General features: G+C 42.5%; 1 protein-coding gene across 3 annotated transcripts in view; it reads left to right on the top strand.

The window, feature by feature from the left end:
* Nucleotides 1–22,431, top strand: part of POLR1A (RNA polymerase I subunit A) — a 76,403-nt gene that overhangs the window by 27,977 nt on the left and 25,995 nt on the right. For all 3 annotated transcript variants that reach the window (XM_042981893.1, XM_007082299.3, XM_042981894.1), the window contains 5 exons: nt 1,094–1,348; nt 5,955–6,146; nt 18,334–18,483; nt 19,803–19,986; nt 22,333–22,415. In XM_042981893.1, the coding sequence (XP_042837827.1) occupies nt 1,094–1,348; nt 5,955–6,146; nt 18,334–18,483; nt 19,803–19,986; nt 22,333–22,415 (864 nt within the window). The remainder of the gene's footprint in view (nt 1–1,093; nt 1,349–5,954; nt 6,147–18,333; nt 18,484–19,802; nt 19,987–22,332; nt 22,416–22,431) is intronic.

The raw sequence follows: 22,431 nt of genomic DNA, 5'->3' as shown, positions 1-22,431 counted from the left end.
TTTTTTTTTACTTGAATATTAAGGATGAGTATTTAACTCCGTTTTTTTCATCACTGCATAGTATTCCATAGTGTATATCATGGTTTACATACCCATGCCGCTTCTGTGGAGCAGCCCAAGTTATTTCATGTTTGTCCGCTGTGAGCACTGCTGCTTAAACATACGTGTTTATGTAACCTGACATTGGCACTTTTTTCCTTCTGAAATGCCAAAAGGAAAGGAGTTTTAAACGTTCTTAAATCTGTTGTCAGATTGCTTTCCCAAAAGACTATGGCAATTTAAATTTCTTTTTAATGTTTTAAGTGCAACAGAATGTTTTCAGAAGGCATTGAACTGGGACTCAAAACTCTGTGTTCCAGAGATTGGGTGAGATAGTTCTAAAACCTAGGATTGATGTTTAAAACAACCTATTCTCATGTGCCTGGGGCAGGGGGCAGTGCGGGGAATCCCAGAGGTCTGCTAGGTCCTTTCAAGCCAGGGGTTTCACAGCTCCATGCAGACATGCTGTCATCAGATGTGTTCATTTCTTTCCCTAGACCATTTTTCAGAGGACTTCAAGACTCTGGAAAGGCCATACCTCTCTGAAGAAGACAAAGGTTACTGAACAGGGGCCTGGGACCTCATCTGTCACTTGCATCTCTGAGCCCAGAGCAGGGATCAGGGCCACACTGGGCTAGTAGCTATTTCTCAAAGATTTCTAGAGTTTCAGGGGTGCCTGGGTGGCTCAGTCGGTTGAGCGTCTGACTTCAGCTCAGGTCATGATCTCATGGTTCATGAGTTCGAGCCCTGTGTCAGGCTCTGTGCTGACAGCATAGAGCCTGGAGTCTGCTTTGAGTTCTGTGTCTCCCTCTCTCTGCTCCTCCCCACTCATGCTCTGTCCCCCTCTCTCCTTCAAGAATAAATAAACATTAAAAAAAATTTTTTTTAAAGTTTCTTTCTTAAAAAAAGGGACCAATTCCCCTTTCATTTGGTTGAATAAAACAGGAGATGGACGGAACCCATATGCAGACCAGGCTGAGGAGAGCCCTGGGAACAGTGGTGATGATGCTGAAGTTGTCACCGACCTCCCCCCTTTGCTCTGCTCTGCCCCCAGGTGTGCCGGCATGTGAAGAATGGGGACATCCTCCTGCTGAACCGACAGCCCACCCTGCACAGACCCTCCATCCAGGCACACCACGCCCGCATCCTGCCCGAAGAGAAAGTCCTGCGGCTCCATTATGCCAACTGCAAGGCGTATAATGCCGACTTTGATGGAGATGAGATGAATGCCCACTTCCCCCAGAGTGAACTGGGCCGGGCTGAGGCCTACGTCCTGGCCTGTACAGATCAGCAGTACCTTGTTCCCAAGGTAGGTCTGACCTTGAGGCGGTTCCATGGTCATCGCTGACACAACTTGGCATTTCAGGTCTGGGCTCTTTGTCTTCTGGTGTCAGTGGGTAGCTCTAGGGCAGAGGCCTATGGAATAGAGGGTCCTGGCTTCTTCCAGGTGGGGTTTTCAACCCTGTAGTTGCTTAGAGGGTATTAACTATTAGCTCTGTAAGAGGTCTTTTCTTCCAGACTTATGTTTGCATTGTACAAGTTATTAGCCTTCAGCAAGCATTAGCATCCTAACTATGATGGTCCTTGTGATCCCCAGATGACTTTGATCCTTTGAGTTCTGACAAGCATGAGTTTTTAGAGACAGCTTAACCCAAGGGCCCAGATGAGATCCCTCTAGCCCATGAAGTTGTCTCCCCTTTGAATCCCTGACTTCTGTCACTGAGGTTGGTCCTTAAAAGCAGAGCCACGTAGGGGCACCTGGGTGGCTCAGTCAGTTGAGCGTCCCAACTCTTGATTTCGGCTCACGTCATGATCTCACAGTCGTGGGATCGAGCCCCGCATCGGGCTCCACGCTGAGCATGGAGCCTGCTTGCGATTCTCTCTCCCTCTTTCTCGGCCCCTCTCCCCGACTAGTACTCTCTCTCAAAATAAATAAACAAACATTTAAAAACATTTTTAAAGCAGCGCCATGTGGTCATGGCTGTCCAGTGGGGTACAAGAGAAGGATTCAGTTTCCTTCTTCCTTGCCCGGCCAGCTGACCCATTCCATTAAGTGGCAGGGGCCTGAGTCAGTGAGTGTTCATGAGAGCAAGAGGGTGGGGAAAGAGCCAGGCTGAAGGAAAGAGAGCAGAGTATGTTCCAGACTCCATTTACCCCTCACCACCCATCCTGGGGCCTGACGCCTTTTAAATTATCAGCAGTTTGTGTCACAGTGATTCACAATTCTACGTCGTTCAGTTGGATTGTGGTGGAGTATGAAAGAATCAGTAGTAATAGTAACATGGAATTATGGCTACCATTTGCCAAGCCCTTTTTCAATGGTAGACACTGTGCAAAGCACTTGAGAGGCTTCCCCTTTCACCCTTGGCACAGCCCTTAGAATAGGTGCTGTTAGTGTCCACGTTTACATGAAGTGCTTGGACCAGCACACCGCTGAGAAGGCGGAGGAAGTTACAGGGAGCTTCCGGGTCCTCGGGGCTTTGCTTCTTTCCCCCTCTGGGGGGTCTTGCCAACCTTCTGCAGGAGAAGACGTCTGCAGCCAGGGGAGCACGGGAGGCTGGTCGGAGACGTCCAGCATTGGTCAGTGCTTTCTCCACCTGGGAACATCTCTTCTCAGCAGTCATCTGCCACCCAGAGAATCTGGCAGTGGCCAGGGGCCCAGCATCCCAGCCTCCTGGCCATCAGACACGCTGGGATGGCTCCATGCTGGACCCAGCTGTTTGAGTTTCACTCTCTTTCCCTTCTCTGCCTGCTGCAGCCAGCTGTTGATTAGTAAAGAGGCTAAAAGTGGAAAAGAGGAGCTAAAGGCCCACTGGGGTCCCTCAGAAGTTAGAATAATAAGTTGACTAACTTGAAACTTGGCTTTTTGTCTTTTCACATAAATAACAGTTGTGACTGTCATTGTGTGACAACAAAAGCCACCACCTATTGAGCACTCCCTGTGCCTCAGGCACTGCTCTGAGTGACCTGCAAACATTCTCTTGTTTAGTCCTCAAAACAAGCTTAAGAAGTAGTGATTTTCAGATGAGGAAACACAAGTGAGCAGCTCGCCAGCCAGTGATGATGCCAAGACTCGAACCCAGCACCGTTGACTCCCAAGCTCAGGTGCTCGGCACCATGTGTTATTAGCCTCCCTTTACAGGCAAGGCTGGGGATGGAAGAGGTACTATGGCAGTAAGTGGATCCCAGGACTAAAGTGGTTCTCTGACTCTGGAGGCAGGGTCACATTTTACCACAGGGGACACTACCAGGGAGCAGCCAGATGGTTCTCTGTACATGTCCAGTGACCTCTGGACATTAGAGGAGTTGGAATAGGGGGTGCTTTGAAGTTCTCAGGCCAACGAACTTGAATGGTCTATACTTCATTTTCATTGAGTAAGATTATACAGAAGCTTCATGCTTACACTGCGTCCTTCAAAGGACTGACCTGTTTAAATCCAGATGTGCCTCATCACGTGCTCGCATGCCCACGAGTTGCAGGTCAGGAGACAGGCAGAACAGAGTACAGAGGTTGTGATTCTTGATAAATTTCAGTTAATCTGTAGTGTAAATGCCAAGAAATGGAATCCTTATTTTGCTAGCGGTTACAAAAATGCAGCATGTCTTCAACTACTTTGGTGGCAGAGTCCTAGGAGAGCAGGAGCTAGTTTTGTTAAACCAGAAAAGGCCTTTTTGGGGGAAGGGGGGGCAGTGAGAGGGCTAATTTTTCTTGATGTGTCTTTATTTCCCTTGCTTCCATTTCCCTTTGTTCATTATTCCATGTCTTTGTTTCAGGTTCTCTTCCTTGATTAATCATAGGACCTGATTAAAGTACATTTCATTGTTGCTTGAATGTATTTAATGGAGTTGTGTTTCTTACTTAAGATAGGAGGTGAATGGAACTTCAGCTGTTTCTCTCCTAAGAAAACAGCTGAACTTTTGATTGATGTGTTTCTTTGTGGAGTTTTGTTTTTCTTCTCTTTGTTGTATTTTTTGAGGGCCAGTGCCTTGTGGAAAGTTTTTTTAACAAGGATTGAGCGTTTCCCCGACTCTGTCAACTTAGCCAGAAAATTTAGGTCACAGAATACCCTAATTCTCCAAGCATCCTGACCAAAGGCATTAATTGTAATGTCATTTTGCTGTGATATTAGATGGAATAGGATAGCTGATAATTATCTGGGTTTCTGATTTAGAGATGGTCTTTCTGATCCTAAGCAGGATTTGGGAAATCTAGAATTATAAGTAGGCCCTCAGTAAGTTGCTTTAATCAGCATTTCTCCCTACAATTCATGATTATTGCATTGAAAGCAATTTAGCCATTAAGGCAATTTTCTAGTCATGGAAAAATCTGGATGGAGAGAGGAGAAGGCACTGAATAGATCACATAACTTGTAATTATGTTCTTTAAAGGAAGAAAACAAAAGGAAAACTCTATATCTTCCCCAAAGACTTGCGGGATGAGGCAAATTGCGTAATACTGGTTTGGGTTTTTCCCCCAAGCAAAATAAGATCTTGTCTTTGGAACAAGATGCAGAGTATAAGTTTTTATTCATGTTCTTAACCCAGAGCCTTCGTAAGAAGGGCCGTGTGCACCATCTGACCTTGCCTTCTATCTACAGCAGCTATTCAGCCATCTATAATAATTGTCTTTGAGTTTATGTAGAGCCCATTGCCACAGTATTTAGGCTATTTGACAAGCATCCTTTTTATCCTTTGAATTAGTACATGTGGTTAAATTCCAGGCCCTTCTCCATGGCTGCATTCGTGAGTTCCTTTGGCCTTAGTTATGAAACCTTGCCATAATATTGGATAGTGTTTAACAAGCAATCAAATGATAACAATCTTTAGATCCAAGGCACAGATTTTTCTCAAGTTCCCATAAACATTAAAAAGTTTGCAAAAACCACCTCTTAAAAAATGTCAGTGGGCACAGCTATTTTTACTTTAGTGTGTCTTATGTTGCCATGAACACAGACCTACAGATAAGTTGCAGGAGACTAGGGATCAGAAAGTCTGAAAGATTTCAAATGAGATGAATGTACTGGGGCTTACATAATAGCCCTTGTTTGGGCATCTGGTAGACAACAGCCTTTATTAAAGGCCCACCATGAACATGTGCTACATTGTGAAGAGACACTTGTAAACGTACATTCTTTTCTTTTACAGTCATGCACATCAGGGCCCTCTCAACTCTCTTGAACCCCTACCCCTTAGAGAGAGCTGACTCTTAAGTCAGTAATGCTCAAGGCTCTGTAATAGTGCCCCTGAGAGATCGTTTCTGACCATCCCCCTACTTCTAATCTAAATGATGACCCATCTGTTATTTTTCTCCATGTTATTTAAAACCCTTTGTGGTAAGGTATTTATCCAATCATTCGTTTACTATGTAGCTCTTCCTCACCATAAAGGATCATGTCTGTTTGGCCCACTAGAGTAGATTGGAGGGCTAACCCACTGCCTGGGCATATAGTAGGCTCTCAATAAATATTTGTTGAATGGATCGCTGATTTAGAGGAGAGCCAGGCCAGAAATGTGTGAAAAAATACTAAAGCATAAAACCAAAATATAAAAGCAACAACACAGCAAAGTGCAAGCTAGACCAAATTTATGCAGAGATGCCAAAACTTTGCCTGAGTAACTAGAACCAGATGGGATTATGGACAGAAGGTGTGGGGAGCTGGACGAGTTTGGAGCTGTTTTGCTCTAGAACAGTCGGCAAATGGTCACGGTGGAAGCCGGTCGGGAAGGCCTGGTCATGTGCTTTGGGAGGCAGTTTGCTCTCCAGATGGGAGGCCCAAGCACCAGCCTAGGAAGGCTGTGGGGCAGGACAGTACAGGGGTATAAGGGAGGGCTGTTGCTAGTACATGGCTTCCAAGCAGATGATTAGGAATTAGAATGTGACTTCCTATTTGTCTTCTTACTGTTTTGGTTTGTAGGATGGCCAGCCCTTGGCGGGGTTGATTCAAGATCACATGGTTTCAGGTGCAAACATGACCACTCGAGGTTGCTTTTTCACTCGGGAGCAATATATGGAGTTGCTGTACCGAGGACTCACAGACAAAGTGGGGCGTGTGAAGCTCTTTCCTCCTGCCATCCTGAAGCCCTTTCCACTGTGGACGGGAAAGCAGGTAATTGGGAGAAAATCAAAAAAAGGAAACGGGCCACTCAAATAAAAGATTTCATTCTTGGTAGAGCCCAGGCCAGAAGTAGAGAAATGACAAATCAAATGGTATGGGACTTGAGGCATCTGGGCGTCTCAGTTGGTTAAGCGCCTGACTTCAGCTCGGGTCATGATCTCACGGTTTGTGAGTTCGAGCCCCACCTTGGGCTCTGTGCTGACAGTGTGGAGCCTGGAGCCTGCTCCGCGTTCTGTGTCTCCCTTTCTGCCCCTCTCCCGCTCATGCGCGCACGCTCTCTCACTCTTTCTCAAAAATAAATGAACATTAAAAAAAAATCGGTCTGGGACTGAACATGCAGTATCTTCAAGGTATGCCTGTGTGATCTGTATGATTTTCTCTTTGGTGGGGTTCCTGGGTCTGAGTGTTTTCAAGGGAGTGTCAGTACTACGGGTGGACTGCACAGTGTCTGTCCTTGATGTCCTCATAATGCAAATGTGGTGGTAATAGGCAATGGTATTGGTGGTGGTGGTAATAGTAATATTTTTGTTGGGAGGGGCCAAGTGCTTTACTGAGTGCTTTAGGTACGTTTTTTTAATCCTTACAACCAACCTGTGATACAGAGACTGTTATTATCACTGTTTATCAGATGAGGATACTGAGGCTTAGAGAACTTCAATTACATGCCCAGGTCTATAGGAGACAGAGTTGGAATTCAAACCCAGCACTTCCTAACCCCGAAGACATCACACCATGCTTACTGTCAAAGTAATAAAATAATGGTATATGTGCTAATCAAATAATGAAGTACAGCCAAGTTTGTGTTTCTACTATGTGCTGGGTCCCCAGGTTCAACCTTGAGGCCTGACTCCTAATCAGCTGTGTGATCTTGGCTTTGTGGGCCTCCTTTCTTCATCTATAATACAAAGGGTTCAGGTTGGTGATCTCTAAGGTCTCTTCTAGCTCAGCAATTCTTTTAAGTCTGTGGACCTGCGACCCGACTGGTTTTTGGTTGTTAAACCAACCTTGCATTCAGGGGTAACCCTTGTTTATCATGAGGTATTCCCCTGTCTCTATATATTTTTAATTAAGTTTGCTAAAATTTTGTTTAGCAGTTTTTTACATTTGTGTTTGTGAGGGATACAGACATAACCTTATTTTATTGCGTGTTGTTTCATTATACTTGGCAGATACTGTGTTTTTTACTAATTGGAGGTTTGTGGCAACGCTATATTCAAGCAATTTTGTATGCTATTTTCCACTTCATTTATTGGTGTCATTTTTCCAACAGCATTTGCTTATTATACTCCATGTCTCTGTGTCACATTTTGGTAATTCTCACAATATTTCAAACTGGTCCATTATTTATATTTGTTATGGTGATCAGTGATTAGTGATTATAACTTAAAGTTCAGGTGATGGTCAGCATTTTAAGCAATAAAGTACTTTTTAATTAAGGTATGTGAATTGGCTTTTTAGACATGATGCTATTGCACACTTAATAAACTATGAGATAGTGTAAATGTAACTTCTGTATGCACTGGGAAACCAGAAACTCATTTGACTCACTTTATTGTTATATTTGCTTCATTGTGGTGGTCTGTAATTCAACCCACAATCTCAAAGATGTGTCTGTATTGATGTGTAGGGTTCTTGTAATATCTTTCCCTGTTTTTGGTGTCAGGGTAATGCAGTCTTCATAGAATGAGTTCAGAAATATTTTCTCCAGTTTTCTCTAAGTTTGTGTAGTACTGGTATTATTTTTTCTTAAATGTTTGGCAGAATTAACAATGACTCCATCTTGAACTGATTCTTTGTAGGAAGGTTTTTTAACTAAAATTTCTATTACATGTAGGGCTCTTCAAGTTATCTGTTCTTGAATGAGCTTCAGTACTGTGTTTATTTAAGGAATTTGTCATAAGTTGCTGAATTTATTACAAGCATAAATCAATTCATAATATTTGTTTACTATTCTATTTATAGAATCAGTAGGTGGGTCACTTCACTCATTTCTGATACTGGTGATTTGTATCTTTTTTTTTTTTTTTTTTTTTTAAGTAAACTCTACCCCCAGTGTGGGACTCAAACTCACTCAACTTGATCCTGAGATCAAGAGTTATATTTAAAAATAAAAACCCCAGGGGCGCCTGGGTGGCTCAGTCAGTTAAGCATCCGACTTTGGCTCAGGTCATTATCTCACAGTTCATGAGTTCAAGCCCCCCGTCAGCCTCTATGCTGACAGCTCAGTGCCTGGAGACTGCTTTGGATTCTGTATCTCCCTCTCTCTCTGCCCCTTCCCTCACTCATGCTCTGTCTCTCTCTCAATAAGTAAAAACATTAAAAAAAAAAAAAAAAAAAGTTTCATGCTCTACAAACTGAACCAGCCAGGCGCCCTAATTTGTGTCATCTTTCTTTTTTCCTGATCAGTTTGCTTAGAGGTTTATTCGTTTTGCTGTCCAAGAACCAGTTTTCATTGACTTTCTGTATTTTTGTTTGCTATTTCATTGATTTCACTTTGATCTATATTATTCCCTTTCTTCTGTTTACTTTGGGTTTGATTTGCTCTTTTCTCATCATTTGAGGTTAAAGGTGAAATCATTTGATGGGGGCCTTTTTTCCTTTTTTTGTGTGTGTAGGCATTTAGATATAAATTTTCCCCTTAAATTCTGCTTAAGTAGCATCATATAAGTTACTATGTTGTATTTTCTTTCATTTCAAAATAGTTTCTAATTTTCCTTTTGGCTTCTTTTTGACTCGTGAGTTAATTAGAAGTCCATTATTTAGTGTCCACATATTTAGAGATTTTCCAGATAATCTGTTATGTATTTCCAATCTGATTCCACTGTGGCAAGAGAACATACATTGGGTGACTGGAATCCTTTTAAATTTATTGACATTTGTGTATGAGATTATGTTTACTATGGCGTATCTTGGTAAATATTCTGTGTACCCTTAAAAATAATGTATAATCTGGGACACCTGGGTAGCTAGTTGGTTAAGCGTCCAACTCTTGGTTTCACCCAGGTCATGCTCTCATGGTTTGTGGGTTCAGACCCTGTATCAGGCTCTATGCTGACAGCATGGAGCCTGTTTTGGATTCTCTCTCTCACCTCTCTCTGCTCCTTCTCTGCTGTCTCTCAAAATAAATAAATAAACATTAAAAAAAATAATAATCTATGATCTGCTCTTGAATTGTGTGCTCCAAAAATGTCAGTTAGGTTCAGTTAGTACATAGTTCAAGTCTGCTGTAGCTTTCCTGATCACTGTCCTTCATTGCCTGGTGTCCATTGTCTTGAAAACCACTGTTTCATATTCATGTCTGCTTTTATTGTTGTTTTTAGTGGAAGAGTCCTCAGGTCACTGTTGCCCTATCCTGGCCAGAAATGGAAGTCGGTTTAACAGAATGGATGGGGAATTTTGCAATTTAAGATTAAAATCCATAAGTATGGATAGTGTAGTTCAAGGAGCGGTATGCTTTTTCTATGAAAGCCAGATAGTGAATATTTTAGGCTTTGCAGGTCATACAGTCTCTGTTGCAAGTAGGGCAACAGCTCAGCTCTGCCATGGTAACTTGAAAGCAGCCATACACAACACGTAAATGAATGAGCATGGCTGTGATCTGATTAACTTTATTTACAAAAACAGGTAGTAGACCAGATTAGGCCTATAGGCTATAGTTTGCTGACCCTTGGTATAGTTTGCTATATGTATTTGTCTACTTTATTATTTACATTGATATTATTTTTATTATTTTTATTTATATGTCTTTCTTTTGTAAGCCATCTCAAGTTATCTTGGAAGTGAGGGATTATATTTTAAGTCATTAAGTGTCCAGAATTCATTAGAATTTTGTGTAAACGTAAGCAGTTTCAAAATAGAACTAAATAGTACACAAAGAATATATATCTAGAGCCATAAATACGTTGATTCCCTTCAATCTGGGAAGCCAGCCAAAGGAAATAATCTGAAATGTAGAAAAAGCTACTTGAAAAAAATAGTCCATTATACACCATGGTGTGCCATGGTGGAAAATTAGAAAAACCTGGATGCTTAACATTGGCGCTCAGTAAATTGTGGAACATCCATTTGTTAAGATATTATGTAGTTGTTTAAAAGAGTGGTTTTAAAAGACCGTGTAGCAGGCTGGGTAGTTTTCTGACACGATGTTGGGAGAAGTAGACTACAGGATTCTATGCAGTCACATTTGCAACTGTATTAAGCATGTGTATGAGAAAACGTGTTGTATAAAAAGATCAAAATGATAGAATAATTTGTTTCATGTTAGGAATAATTTCTTTTTCATTTTATAATGTTTCTGAGCTAAGATTATTACCTTTTAACTAAGGAAAACTAGAAAGTAGGCCCCGGTTTTATTTGTGTCGCAGTTGAGATTTTTCATTGTTTCTTGTGAGGTTCCAGTGGGCTGTTATTTCTTTGCAAATAGGTGTAAAAGAGGAGAGTGACTACCCTGCACCAGAATTTGTTAGTGGCTCAGTCTGATTCTGCAGAGAAAAGTCATGTTCAGAATCAGGAGATAAGGTGCTTAGCTTAGGCAGTTTATTTGTACTGCCTCAGAAAATGAAGTCTTAGGCTCTTTCTCCAGGGCATTTCATGCAGCCTCTTAAGTGCTTCTCTTTTCGTTTAAGAATCTGAGGTCTGTCAACATTTGTTGAAAGGACATATGAAGAAAAAGGATTTGACTGTCATTGCAGATCTCAAGTGTATATAGCTCAGTGAGTGTTTGCAAAGTGAATATAACTTTGTAAAGTGTCACCCAGATCAGAAAGTAGACTCTCAGCCAGCACTCCCTTCCAGACCCCTGTCAGTTTTTACCCCTCCCCAAAGATAGCCACTGACCTACTTCTAACACTAAAGGTAAGTTTTGTCTTTTCTTGAACTTTATATAAGTAGCATCCTTTGGTAGATCATATCTCTGTGTAAGTCACTCATGGTATCACATATAGCAATAGTTAGTTCATTTTCAGTGTTGTATGGTATTCCATTATGTGATTACACCATCATATGTTTATCCATTTTACTGTTGATGGACATGTGGCTTGTCTTCATTTGGCTATTATAAAAAGGGCTACTATAACATTCTTGTGTATATTTTTTGTTGGACATATATATATATGTGTGTGTGTGTGTGTGTGTGTGTGTGTGTGTATTTTGGTGACTAAATACCAAGGAATCAAACTGCTGAGTCATAAGATCTATGTTCAGCATTAATAGATTTATTAATAAACAGCAACCTGGAAGAACAGCACAGGGCATGAGAATTCTGGTTGCTCCTTAGCCTCAGCAGAACTTGGTATTATTGTCCCATTTTGTTTATTTCTATTTAATTTTAGCCATTCAGATGGGTTTGTAGTGGCACCTTATTGTGGTTTTAATTTACATTTTCTTAATGACAAGTGAGCTTGGGCACCTCTTCATATGCTTATTGGCTATTAGGGTATCATCTTTTGTGAAGTGCCTGTTCAAGTCTTTTGCTTGTTTTATATTCTATGCCATTTTCTTATTAGTAGTTAAAAGTTTTTTGTATATATTCTTGTGTTAGTCCGTTGCCAAACCTTTATCTTTTAACCTAATGCTGTTTTCTAATGATTGGAGCTGTTTCATTAATATAACTCACCAGCATTTGCCTTTTATGGCTAGTCCTGTATAAGTATGCTTGCCCTGAAGGTACAATGGTATTCTCCTGTGTTACTGTCTAGTGTTTATTGTTTTACCTTCACACTAGGTCTTAGGTTTAATTGTCTGCATGAAGTTGATATTTATGGGTGTGTGTGATATAAGGTAGGGGATTCCTTTTTTCCCCATATGGCTGTCCAGTTGATACAACGTCATTTGTTGTAAAGACCAACATTTTCCCACTGCTCGTTAGTATCTCCTGTCATAAATCAACTAGTCATATACATGTGGGTCTGTTCCTGGACTCTGTTCAGTTTCATTAATTTGTTTGAGTCCATTGTACCAGTACCACACTATCTTAGTTATTGTAGCTTTATCCTACTGACTTCTGATAGTAAAAGTCTTCAGCTTTGTTCTTCTTCAAGACTGTCTTGAATATACTTGGTCCTGTGTATTTCCATATAAATTTTAAAGTCAGCTTATAAATTTCTACAAAAAAAATACCTGCTAGGATTTTTATTGGGTTTACATTGTTCCTCTGGATCACTTAAGGAGGAATCAACATATTTACAGTATTGAATTTTTCAAGTTATGAACCTAGTATGTTCTTCAATTAATGTAAGTCTTATATATCTATCATTAGACCCATTTCCTGGAATTGCTATTATAGATGCTATTGTTTATTAAATTTAATTGTTTATGATTGCAATGTAGAAATGCCATTAATTTATGTATATTATTCCTGTATTCAGCAACCTTGCTGAGTTCAGTTATTCGATCTCTGTCCTTCAAATTCTTTTTAACTATAGAAGTAACTGAAGTTTGTTGTTAAACAAAAATCAGTAATGTGAAAGGAGAAAGGAAAAATTCCCTCCCTCCCCAACCCCATTCTCTATGTCCACACATACTCTCATAAAAAATAATTAAGAATGAGATATTATACTTGCTCAGAGGAACCATGAATCATGATTAAATCTGGCATTCAGTTTTGAGCTTATATTTTAAATTTCTTTATCCATGACATCCTGGTCCTGAGGTATGAGTTTTCCTGACCACCAGGCAGGCACCTGGAACTTTTTTGACTGATTTGTAAGCTGGCTTACTTTGATTGAGCCGCCAGGGCTTCCAGAGAGATTTCCATTATTTCAAGCAGTCTGTATTTTTAATTTGGACCACCCTAACAAACTCTGAATGTGGCAAGAAATTCATTTCACTGTTTTCATGTGCTAGGGGTTAACAGAACCTTTCTTGTGATTGCTTTGGGATATATTTAGTTCACTTAATGATATATTGTAGGTCTCATTCTGTGTTCGTACATGTAGATCTATCTCATTCCTTTTAACCCATTCTGTGTTGTATCCAATGATACAGATACCATAGTTGATTTAACTGGCTCTCTGTTGGCAGACATAGATTGTTATCCGGTTTTTTACGATTTTATCTAGTGCTGTGGTGAGCACCACTTCTGTTTATACTAGTGGACTTGCATTGGTATGTATTTTATTTATTTTTTTAATGTTTAGTTTTGAGAGACTGGGGAGGGAGGGGTAGAGAGAGAGAGAGAGGCAGACACAGAATCCAAAGCAGGCTCCAAGCTCTGAGCTGTCAGCACAGAGCCCGACGCGGAGCTTGAACTCACAAGCCGTGAGATCATGACCTGAGCTGAGGTCGGATGCTTAACCGACTGAGCCACCCAGGGGCCCCCGTTGGTATGTATTTTAGATGAGTTCCCAGCGATGTGATTGCTGAGTCAAAGGGTGTCAAATGTAAATACACCTTACAAACTTCTTTTTTAAAGAAATCTTTTTAACTTTTAAAACACGTTTTAAAGTTTAATAACAGTCTTAGTCTAAAAAAATGTCATTATTATTCTCATAGATACTGCTACCTCTCACAGTTTAAAAGAATGTTGCGGATAGTCTTTTCTCCTTAGCATCATAGTTTATGACCAGAAAGTAAATGAAACACTGCTGGGATGTTATTGCAGAAGGAAGCTTAAAATCATCTTGTCTGACTCCCTTGTTTTTCTTATTGAGATATAATTCATATTTAACACAAAATTTACCATTGTTAAAAACAGTTTAATTCAATGACTTTTAGTTTGTCTGCTATATTGTACAGCAATTACCACTAGCTAATTCCAGAACATTTTCATCATCACCAAAAGAAACCCTGTACCTATTATCATCATTGGCAATTCCTCCTTCATTCCCAACCATCACTTCTGTCTCTATGGATTTGCCTATGTCAGACATTTCATGTAAAAGGTGTTATACAACGTGGGGTCTTTTGTGACTTGCTTCTTTTACTTAATATAATATTTTCAAGATTCATTCACATTGTAGCATAAATAGTACTCCGTTCTTTTTTATGACTGGATGATATTCCATTGTATGGATATACCTCATTTTGTTTATCTGTCAGTTGATAAATGGATATTTTGGCTCATTCACCTCTGTGACTGTTATAAATAGAGCCACAGGGTGTATTCATGTGCCAGTTTTTGTGTGAATATGTATTTTTAGTTCTCTTGGCTGTATAGCTAAGAGTGGAATTGCTGGATCATATGGTAATGCTATTTTTAACTTTTTTCAGGAACTACCAAACTGTTCTCCAAAACACCTGTACCATTTTACATTTCTGTCAGCAATGCATGAGCATTCTCACTGCTCCACATTCATACCAACACTTACTTCCTCTTTCTTTGTTTCATCTTAGTGGGTATGAAGTGGTATCTCGCTGTGGTTTTGATTTGTATTTACCTAATGACTAATGATACTGAACATCTTTTCATGTGCTTACTGGCCATTTGTAGTATCTTTGGAGAAGTGTTTATTCAAGCCCTTTGCCCATTTGGTGATTGACCTGTTTGTCTTTTTATCGTTGAATTCTAAGAGTTCTTTATATATCCTAGCTGTTAGATCTATATTAGATATATATGTTGCAAATATTTTTTTTCATTCTGTGGGTTGTCTTTTCACTTTCTTAATGTGTCCTTTGACATACAAAGATTTTAATTTTGAGAAATTTATCTACTTTTTCTTCTGTTGCTTGTGCTTTTGGTGTCACATCTAAGGAACTGTTGCCCAATCTCACGTCACACAGATTTACAGCTATTTTTCCATCTAAAAATTTCAGGGCTTTAACCCTTATGTTTAGGTCTTAGATTCATTTGAATTTTTGTATATGGTGTGAGGTAAGAGTTCAGCTTCATTTTTTTTACATGTGGATATGCAGTTGTCTTGACACCATTTGTTGAGCATTCTTAGCACCCTTGTCAAAAATTAATTAACTGTAGATGTATAGGTTTATTTATGGACTCTTCCATTGATCCACATATCTATCTTTATGCCACTATTATGTCCTAATAATTGTAGTTTTGTTGTATTAAAATCCGGAAGTGTGAGTCTTTTAGCTTTGTTTTTTTTCAAGATTGTTTTGACTATTCAGGGTCTGTTGCGTTTCCTTGTGAATTTTAGGATTAACTTGTTCATTTATGCGAAACTGGCACTTGGAATTTCAGTAAGGATTGCCTTAAACCTGTAGATCAATTTGGGGACTCTTGCCATGTTAACAGTCTTCTGATCCATGATGTCTTTCCATTTATTTAGATTTCCTTTAATTTCTTCCAACATTATGTTATAGTTTTCAGCATATGACTTTTATTACACTTCTTTGGTTAAATTTATTCCTGAGTATTTTATTTTTTGGTGCCTTTATAAATAGAATTGCTTTATTAAATTCATTTTCAAATTGTTATTGTTAGTGTTACTGTGTTACTGTGTTATTGTTATTGTTACTGTCAGCAGTTGTCAGTTTTTCTATGTTGGTCTTGTGTCCTTCAGCTTTGTTTGAAGTCATTTACTAGCTCTGATAATTTTTTTGTGGATTTAGCGTTTTCCATATATATCACATCATCTACAAACAGAGGTGGTTTGGCTTCTTCCTCTCCAATCTGGATGCCTTTTATTTCTTTTCTTGCCCAGTTGCCCTGGCCAGTACCAGACAGGTCCAATGCTCTAGTACATTGTTGAATAGAAGTGGTGAGAGCAGGCATCTTTTCTTATTTTCGATCTTAAGCAGGAAGTGTCTAGTCTTGGATTATTGAGTATATTAGCTGTGGGTTTTTCATAATGCCTCCCCTTTTACTATTTTTTTTAAGTCTATTTATTTTGAGAGAGAACACAAGCAGAGGGGAGGAACAGAGAGAGAGGGAGAGAGAGAGAGTCCCAAACAGGACCTGCACTGTCAGCTCAGAGTCCAGTGCGGGCCTCAAACTCACAAATCGTGAGATCACGACGTGAGCCAAAATCAAGAGTCAGATGCTTAACTGACAGCCACCCAGGTGCCCCAAATGCCTCCCCTTTGTTAGGTCAGTGCCATTCCCTTCTATTCCTTTTCTGTTAAGTGTTTTTAGCATGATAGGGTGTTGGAGTTTGTCAAATGCTTTGCTTGTTCTGCCCTCTTGACTTTATAGATGAGATGGTAGGTCCTGTTTCCCTGTCCTCAGTTGGTTGGATGTGCGTGCTTCTATTACCTTGCGCAGAGACTTGCTTTCCTGACTGTGCCCAGCCTGGCAGTCCCTGCTCTCCATACGGTGATTTGATTGAAGTGCAGCTAGTGCAGCTAGTGGTTGGCATGACAAGGAAGCCTCACGCTCCTGCCTTAACTTCCTCACCCTCTCCTGGCAGTGCCAGCCTTGTGGAGAGTGTGTCATGACCCTGCTGGTCGTCTTCTGCTGAGATCACGTGTTGTCTGCTTCTTTAAAGGCACACTTGCCAGTTGTCCTCCCACTTCTGATGCACATGCATTAAAAGGCAACCACTGTGGCCCCATTGTGCACATATAAAGACACTACTTTGTGGGGCCTGGTACAGGCGTAGAGAGAGCTGTTGATGCCAGCTGATGGCTTCCAGCCCCTCCTTAGCCGTCATGCCTGTTGCACTGGCCTGTTTGCTCCTGGCCTGCTGCATCTTTGGGAATGCGTGCTTTTGGCCCCTCTGGAGTCATGGTTATCCCCCAGGTGCTGCTGCCCTCCCTTGGGTTCTCAGTAGAGCAGCTGCTTGAGAAATTGCCTCTCCTAGCCTGCAGTTAGCAGCCACTTGTTGAGCGGATGGCCACTGGGATGCACCCAACTGGGCAAAGGAAGGGTGCCCTAGCCTCTCAGTAGCCGTAATTAATTCCAGGCAAATGAATTTATTTCTGGTGTTAGCCAGTAAAAGCTTATTGGGCGGGAGCCATCAGGTTGCTAGTCACATAACCAGTGGGTCTGGTGATGTGCCTCACTCAACTTTAATGACCGCTTCTAAAGTACTTGTCCTTCTTGTCAGCACCACTTACAGGGCTTATTCTCTAAGGCATTTATGTAGCCTCAGTTGTCTAGACCAGGAATGTATTTGGAACGAGTGAGCCTGTTAAAAGTAAAATCAGAGCATGTCACTCCTGTGGTCAAAACCTCCCAAGTAGGTTTCCTTCACACTCACACTAAAAGCCTTCTGCCTGAAATGCATGGTCTGATGTCTGCATGGCTCCTTTCCTCACTACCTCGTTAGTGAGGCCTTCCCTTCCCGTCTTATTTAAAATCCTAAATATTCCCTCCCTCCTCCCCCCGCTCTACCCGGGGTCCTTCCCTGTTTTATTTTCCTCCAGGGATAATCCCCTTTGGGAATGAAGGTTCCACCAAAGACAGACTGATTTATACATGACTTTTCCCAGCACCTGGCCCACTCAATATATAATTGCTGTGTGAATGGGTGGATTTTATCCATTCTGCAAATGACCAGTGCTCAACCTAAGAGCATAGTCATTTTGCCCCACAGTACATGACCAGTCAGTGGTGGACCAGACACTGGAGCACTCATCCCTAAAGCTTCTCAGTCAGATGCCTCAGCCTCCTGTGTGAATCTCTTCGGAAGGAGAGCTCTCCATTCTTTCTCTGTATCCTTTCCTTCCTTGGCACCCGCCAGAAAGTCAAAGCTGTTCTGTGGGAGGATGTTATTGACTATATGTAATGACTGCACGTAATAATCGTCTGTTTTGATGTGGCCTGAAGATGAGAGAAGGATGCCTTTGAAGAGCGTTCTTTGACCTTTGCCTCAGTCCTGGGCCTGTCCTCTGGGAGACGGCAGCTGCACCTCCACTGCTGTTGTTGTGTTTATTTTTTTTACCTTTTTTTTTTTTTTTTTTAAACCATATACTCAAATCTTTCTCTGCTATGACCCCACAGAAATTTGTTTCTTCTCCTTCCTTTGGTCTATTCAGGGACTTAATCCTCAGGTCTAGAAGATTGTTCACTTCAAGAATCATTTTAGGAAATAATCCCATTGGCGTTCTTAATGGTGTATGTTTGTTCCTGTTCCTAAGCCCCCTCCTAAGCCATGTGAGTGAAAAAGAACTGAGATCAATTTGTCCTACAGAAGTGGAAGTGTCTGTTTTTCTTGCTCCGCCTACAGATCATCAGAATGGAGTTGTCTGGCTTTTCAAGGTGCATAGGGACAGGAGGTCCTAAAAGGGAGCTCCTCACCTTTTCTCCCCACAATCAGCATTATCTTCTTTTTCTCTCCAGGTTGTGTCAACGCTGCTCATAAACATAATCCCAGAGGACCACATCCCACTGAGCTTATCGGGAAAGGCGAAGATCAGTGGCAAAGCCTGGGTGCAGGAGTCTCCTAGGCCTGTTCCCGGCTTTAACCCTGACTCAATGTGCGAGTCCCAGGTCTGGCTGCCTAGCTGTGTGGGTTGGAGACATCTAGTCCCAGTTTTAGGCAAATTGATTTAAAATGGAGACAGAGAAAGGGGACAAGCCCATAGAAGTGGGCGTCATGGTTCATAAGAGAGGGCCTTGTGTCCGAGTTGGTGTCAGTTTTTAGTTTTAGAAAGAAAGGGTCAGAGTTCATCACTAGCATTTGACCCTCAATATAAACCTCACAACCCACTTGAGGAGCAGAAGGCCTCCAGACTCAACTCTGCAAAACTTGGAATTGCAGAGCCTGAGCTTTCCCTTGAGGCTCCTGAGTGGCTCGAGATCACAGACTGACCAGCTGTGAGGTTGCACACTTGCCAGTTCCGTGGCTAAGGAGCCAGGCCTTGGGGAGGAGGCCCAGGGCAGTGGAACCTGGGCACAGTGCTCCTGCAACAAGCAATAGTGGCCCCACACTAAAGAGTTCCAAGCCTTAAGTCCCCGGCTCACAAGTGCTTTGTCACAGGGTCTAGCAGACATTCCATTTCAAAGTGAAGCTGCCACTTTGCTTTCCTTTTATAGATCATATGCTTAATGCATACTCCATTATGTACCCAGCAGTCCTTCCTTTAATTAGCTTCTAATGCTTTATCCCAACTTTATAGAAGTACAGAAGTCTTAAAAGATGTTAGAAAGGTTATGTTGTTCTTACTTCTAGGGTCCAAGGGAGGGGGTACCTAGGCCAAGGTCATGGTTATGAAGTTTACGCTCTGGATGCTCTCATTTGTAGTCACAAGGGTACTTGACCTCAAGTCAGTATGGGCAGGGTTGTGGTGTAAGAGGACATGTAAACACTGAAATGTCTGCACATGTGTGTGTGTATGTAGTATAGTCTCTGGAAAAAAGTAATTTAAAAATATTGGTCTATATGTCCTCATCTCCTTTATTTGGAAAAAATACGTTGGGGACACCTGGGTGGCTCAGTCAGTTAAACATCTGACTTTGGCTCAGGTCATGATCTCACAGTTTGTGGGTTTGAGCCCCACATCAGGCTCTGTGCTGACAGCTCAGAGCCTGGAGCCTGCTTCAGATTCTGTGTCTCCCCTCTCTCTCTGCCTCCTCCCCACTCACAGTCGGTTTCTCTCTCTCTCTCTCTCTCTCTCAAAAGTAAAAACCAAATTAAAAGAAAAAATATATTAGTTCCGTTTATACCCTACATCTTTCCATCAAGGACTTGAGGCAGGTTACAGTGGAGGTACATACACAATAAGGTTAATAAAACACAGAGAAGGGAGGGGGTGGCTTACACAGGAGGTGTCACCTCCACTCCAGCGTTGGTGTTGTCCCCTGCACAGGTGATCATCAGAGAAGGGGAGCTGCTCTGTGGGGTGCTGGACAAGGCACACTATGGGAGCTCTGCCTATGGCCTGGTCCACTGCTGCTACGAGATCTATGGTGGGGAGACCAGCGGCAAGGTTCTCACCTGCCTGGCCCGCCTCTTCACCGCCTACCTGCAGCTCTACAGAGGTTTCACCTTGGGTGAGTGCTGGGCGTTTGGCCCCGCGGCTCCCTCTCTCCTAACCAGCACGCCCATCGGGATGTCTCCCTGACTCTATTAGCAGCCTCCAAGGGAATGGCCAGTCTCCTTCTACAACTATGTCTTCACTTGACTGCCAGCAGCATGACACAGACATGTTCCTTCTCGGTGCTTTCCACCACTCCCTGATGGCCAGCATTTCTTCACCCTCCTTGGTCCTTATTTCCATTCTGTCCTTTTCTCCACCCAGCCTTCATGGTTGTCTATCCCTGACACTGATTTTTCACACTCGAACCCACCTCCATTCTTTCCTGTAAGCGTCCTTCCAGAATTCCTTGGGCACTCCATGTTCCAGAGACCACCTTCTTCCCTACTGTCAGAACTGCCCACACTTCCCAACACAGCTGAGGCATCGGTGCTGTTGGAAACACCATGTTGGGGCAGACCTGCTGGGGTGATCCTAAGATAGGAAGAAGAACTCCCTTGTCTCCTCCCTGGAAATGAGCACACACCGTTTGAGGAAGTTGGCTCTGATAAAGACAGCAAGCGTGCTGTTACTGTCTATGCCTTGGGCTTACTCAGGGTGGTGCGTCTCCCAAGGACACAGAGTGGAGTATGAGCCCTTCTGCTTTGTTCCTGTGAGGAATACGTGACATGCTGTGTGTTGAGCCTGAGCCACAGTGAGTGTTAGCACTGTCTAGTTGGTGATTAAAGTAAGACTCTGTGCTTTGCAGACTTCCTTGTGTGCAGACATGGTGGGAATCCCATTGTGGGGCCCATGGGCCACCTCAGCTGGAGCCTGTTCACTTGCCTGCAGTGGGGCTCGCGTGGTTATATGATAGATGTTCATTGTGGTAGAGTAGAAATAAATACAGACATGATAGTGACCGAAAGTCACCCAGCATTCAAGCCATAAGCAATAACCACTAATATTGATTTTATGTGTGTCTTTCTAGACTTTCCAATATAAACGCATTCAGAGAAAAATGGGATCCTACACTACACAGTTTTTGTAACCTTTTACTCCCCATTTTGGAATGTATTTATATACGTTCTTTTGGACAGGTCCTACATCCTCAGGTCTGTGGCTACAGATTATTCTAGTTGTGTAGATGTACCATAGTTTATTTAACCAGTCCTGTAATTAGACATTTAGGCTCTTTTCCTGGTTTTCACTTTATTGCCGGGAATCCCGTCTTTAAAAATGAAAAGTAGCGAAGATGCCACACCCAGCTCACGATGAGGACCACACCTAACAAGCCGTGCCCGCAGCACTGCGTAGCACATGGCACAAAGAGAATTCAGCCCCCAGATACAAAAGCCTCCCAGAGACCACGAGACAGAAAGGGAACAGGGCCAAGCTGGGTCCAGCTCTGAGGGAAGGGCGAGCTAGAGACATTGCCTTCCACTCCCGCCTTCATAGCCAGAGGTCAGTGAAGGGACAGCAAAGTGGCCCGGAGCTGACCCCATGAAAGACCCGCTTTTGTGGTTACGGCTTCCTCACAGAGGGACTTTCTTTCCTCCCTTACTTGTACGTGTTCTTCTGAGCCCCTCAAGCTTCCAGAATGTTGCATTGGAAATTCCAGCTGTTTTAGCTCAGCTTCTGAACAGTGTAGCCATTGTTTGTCTTCCCATTCAGACCTTGGCTGAGGGACTTTTGAGCCCAGTAGTGCTCGACAGATAACAGGCAGCAAGTGGTTAAAAGATGAAGTAGGGGGAGGTCCCGCCTAAGGTGAGGAATTCCTCAGCCCTTTGGGGCCAGAATGACAGGTTTACCTAAGCGACCCAGGCTCCCGTCCCCCAGGCTCCCATCCTGGGGAGCAGCCTGCAGTGATGGGCCCTGTCACCCAGGCTCAGGTGTGTGCCTGCACACACACACAACCATGCAGGGTGGGCCCTGTGATGTGTGCCTGCTGGGAATCAAAACCAGGATGTTCTTTCCCTCCCTGTCTTCTTCCTCAGTTTTCATCCAAAACCTCGTCTTCACCCCAGCCCATTCATTCATTCAACATGTATGTATTGAGTGGAGTGCAGTCTAGCTGGTGGCTAAGAGCACAAGTTTGACTTGGCCCTGGGTTTACTTTTCTGCCTATGGAACATTGGGCAGGTAGCTCAGGTTTGAGCCTTAGTTTGACTATTTGTAAAATGGGGCTTCGAATGCTTAGCCTCTGGGAAGCACTTAGGAGATGGTGGCAATCTCTTCTTAATAACTATGTCAATACCGTCATCGTTATTCTGGTGCTTCCTGTGTTTATGGAACCGTGTGCCGTGCCCTGACCTCCCCAAGCTTACAGCCTGGTGAGAAGTTAGGCCCGGTCCCCCGAGAGTTTGTCTGTCTCACTTCACAGGCGTGGAAGACATTCTGGTTAAGCCGAAGGCGGATGTTAAGAGACACAGAGTCATTGAAGAGTCCACCCACTGCGGGCCACGGGTGAGGAGGGCCTGGG

This window comes from Panthera tigris, chromosome A3, assembly GCF_018350195.1.
Source record: "Panthera tigris isolate Pti1 chromosome A3, P.tigris_Pti1_mat1.1, whole genome shotgun sequence".
Classification (NCBI taxonomy): domain Eukaryota; kingdom Metazoa; phylum Chordata; class Mammalia; order Carnivora; family Felidae; genus Panthera; species Panthera tigris.
Note: the sequence above shows the minus strand (reverse complement) of the source record. Positions and strands in the feature narration are given on the sequence as shown.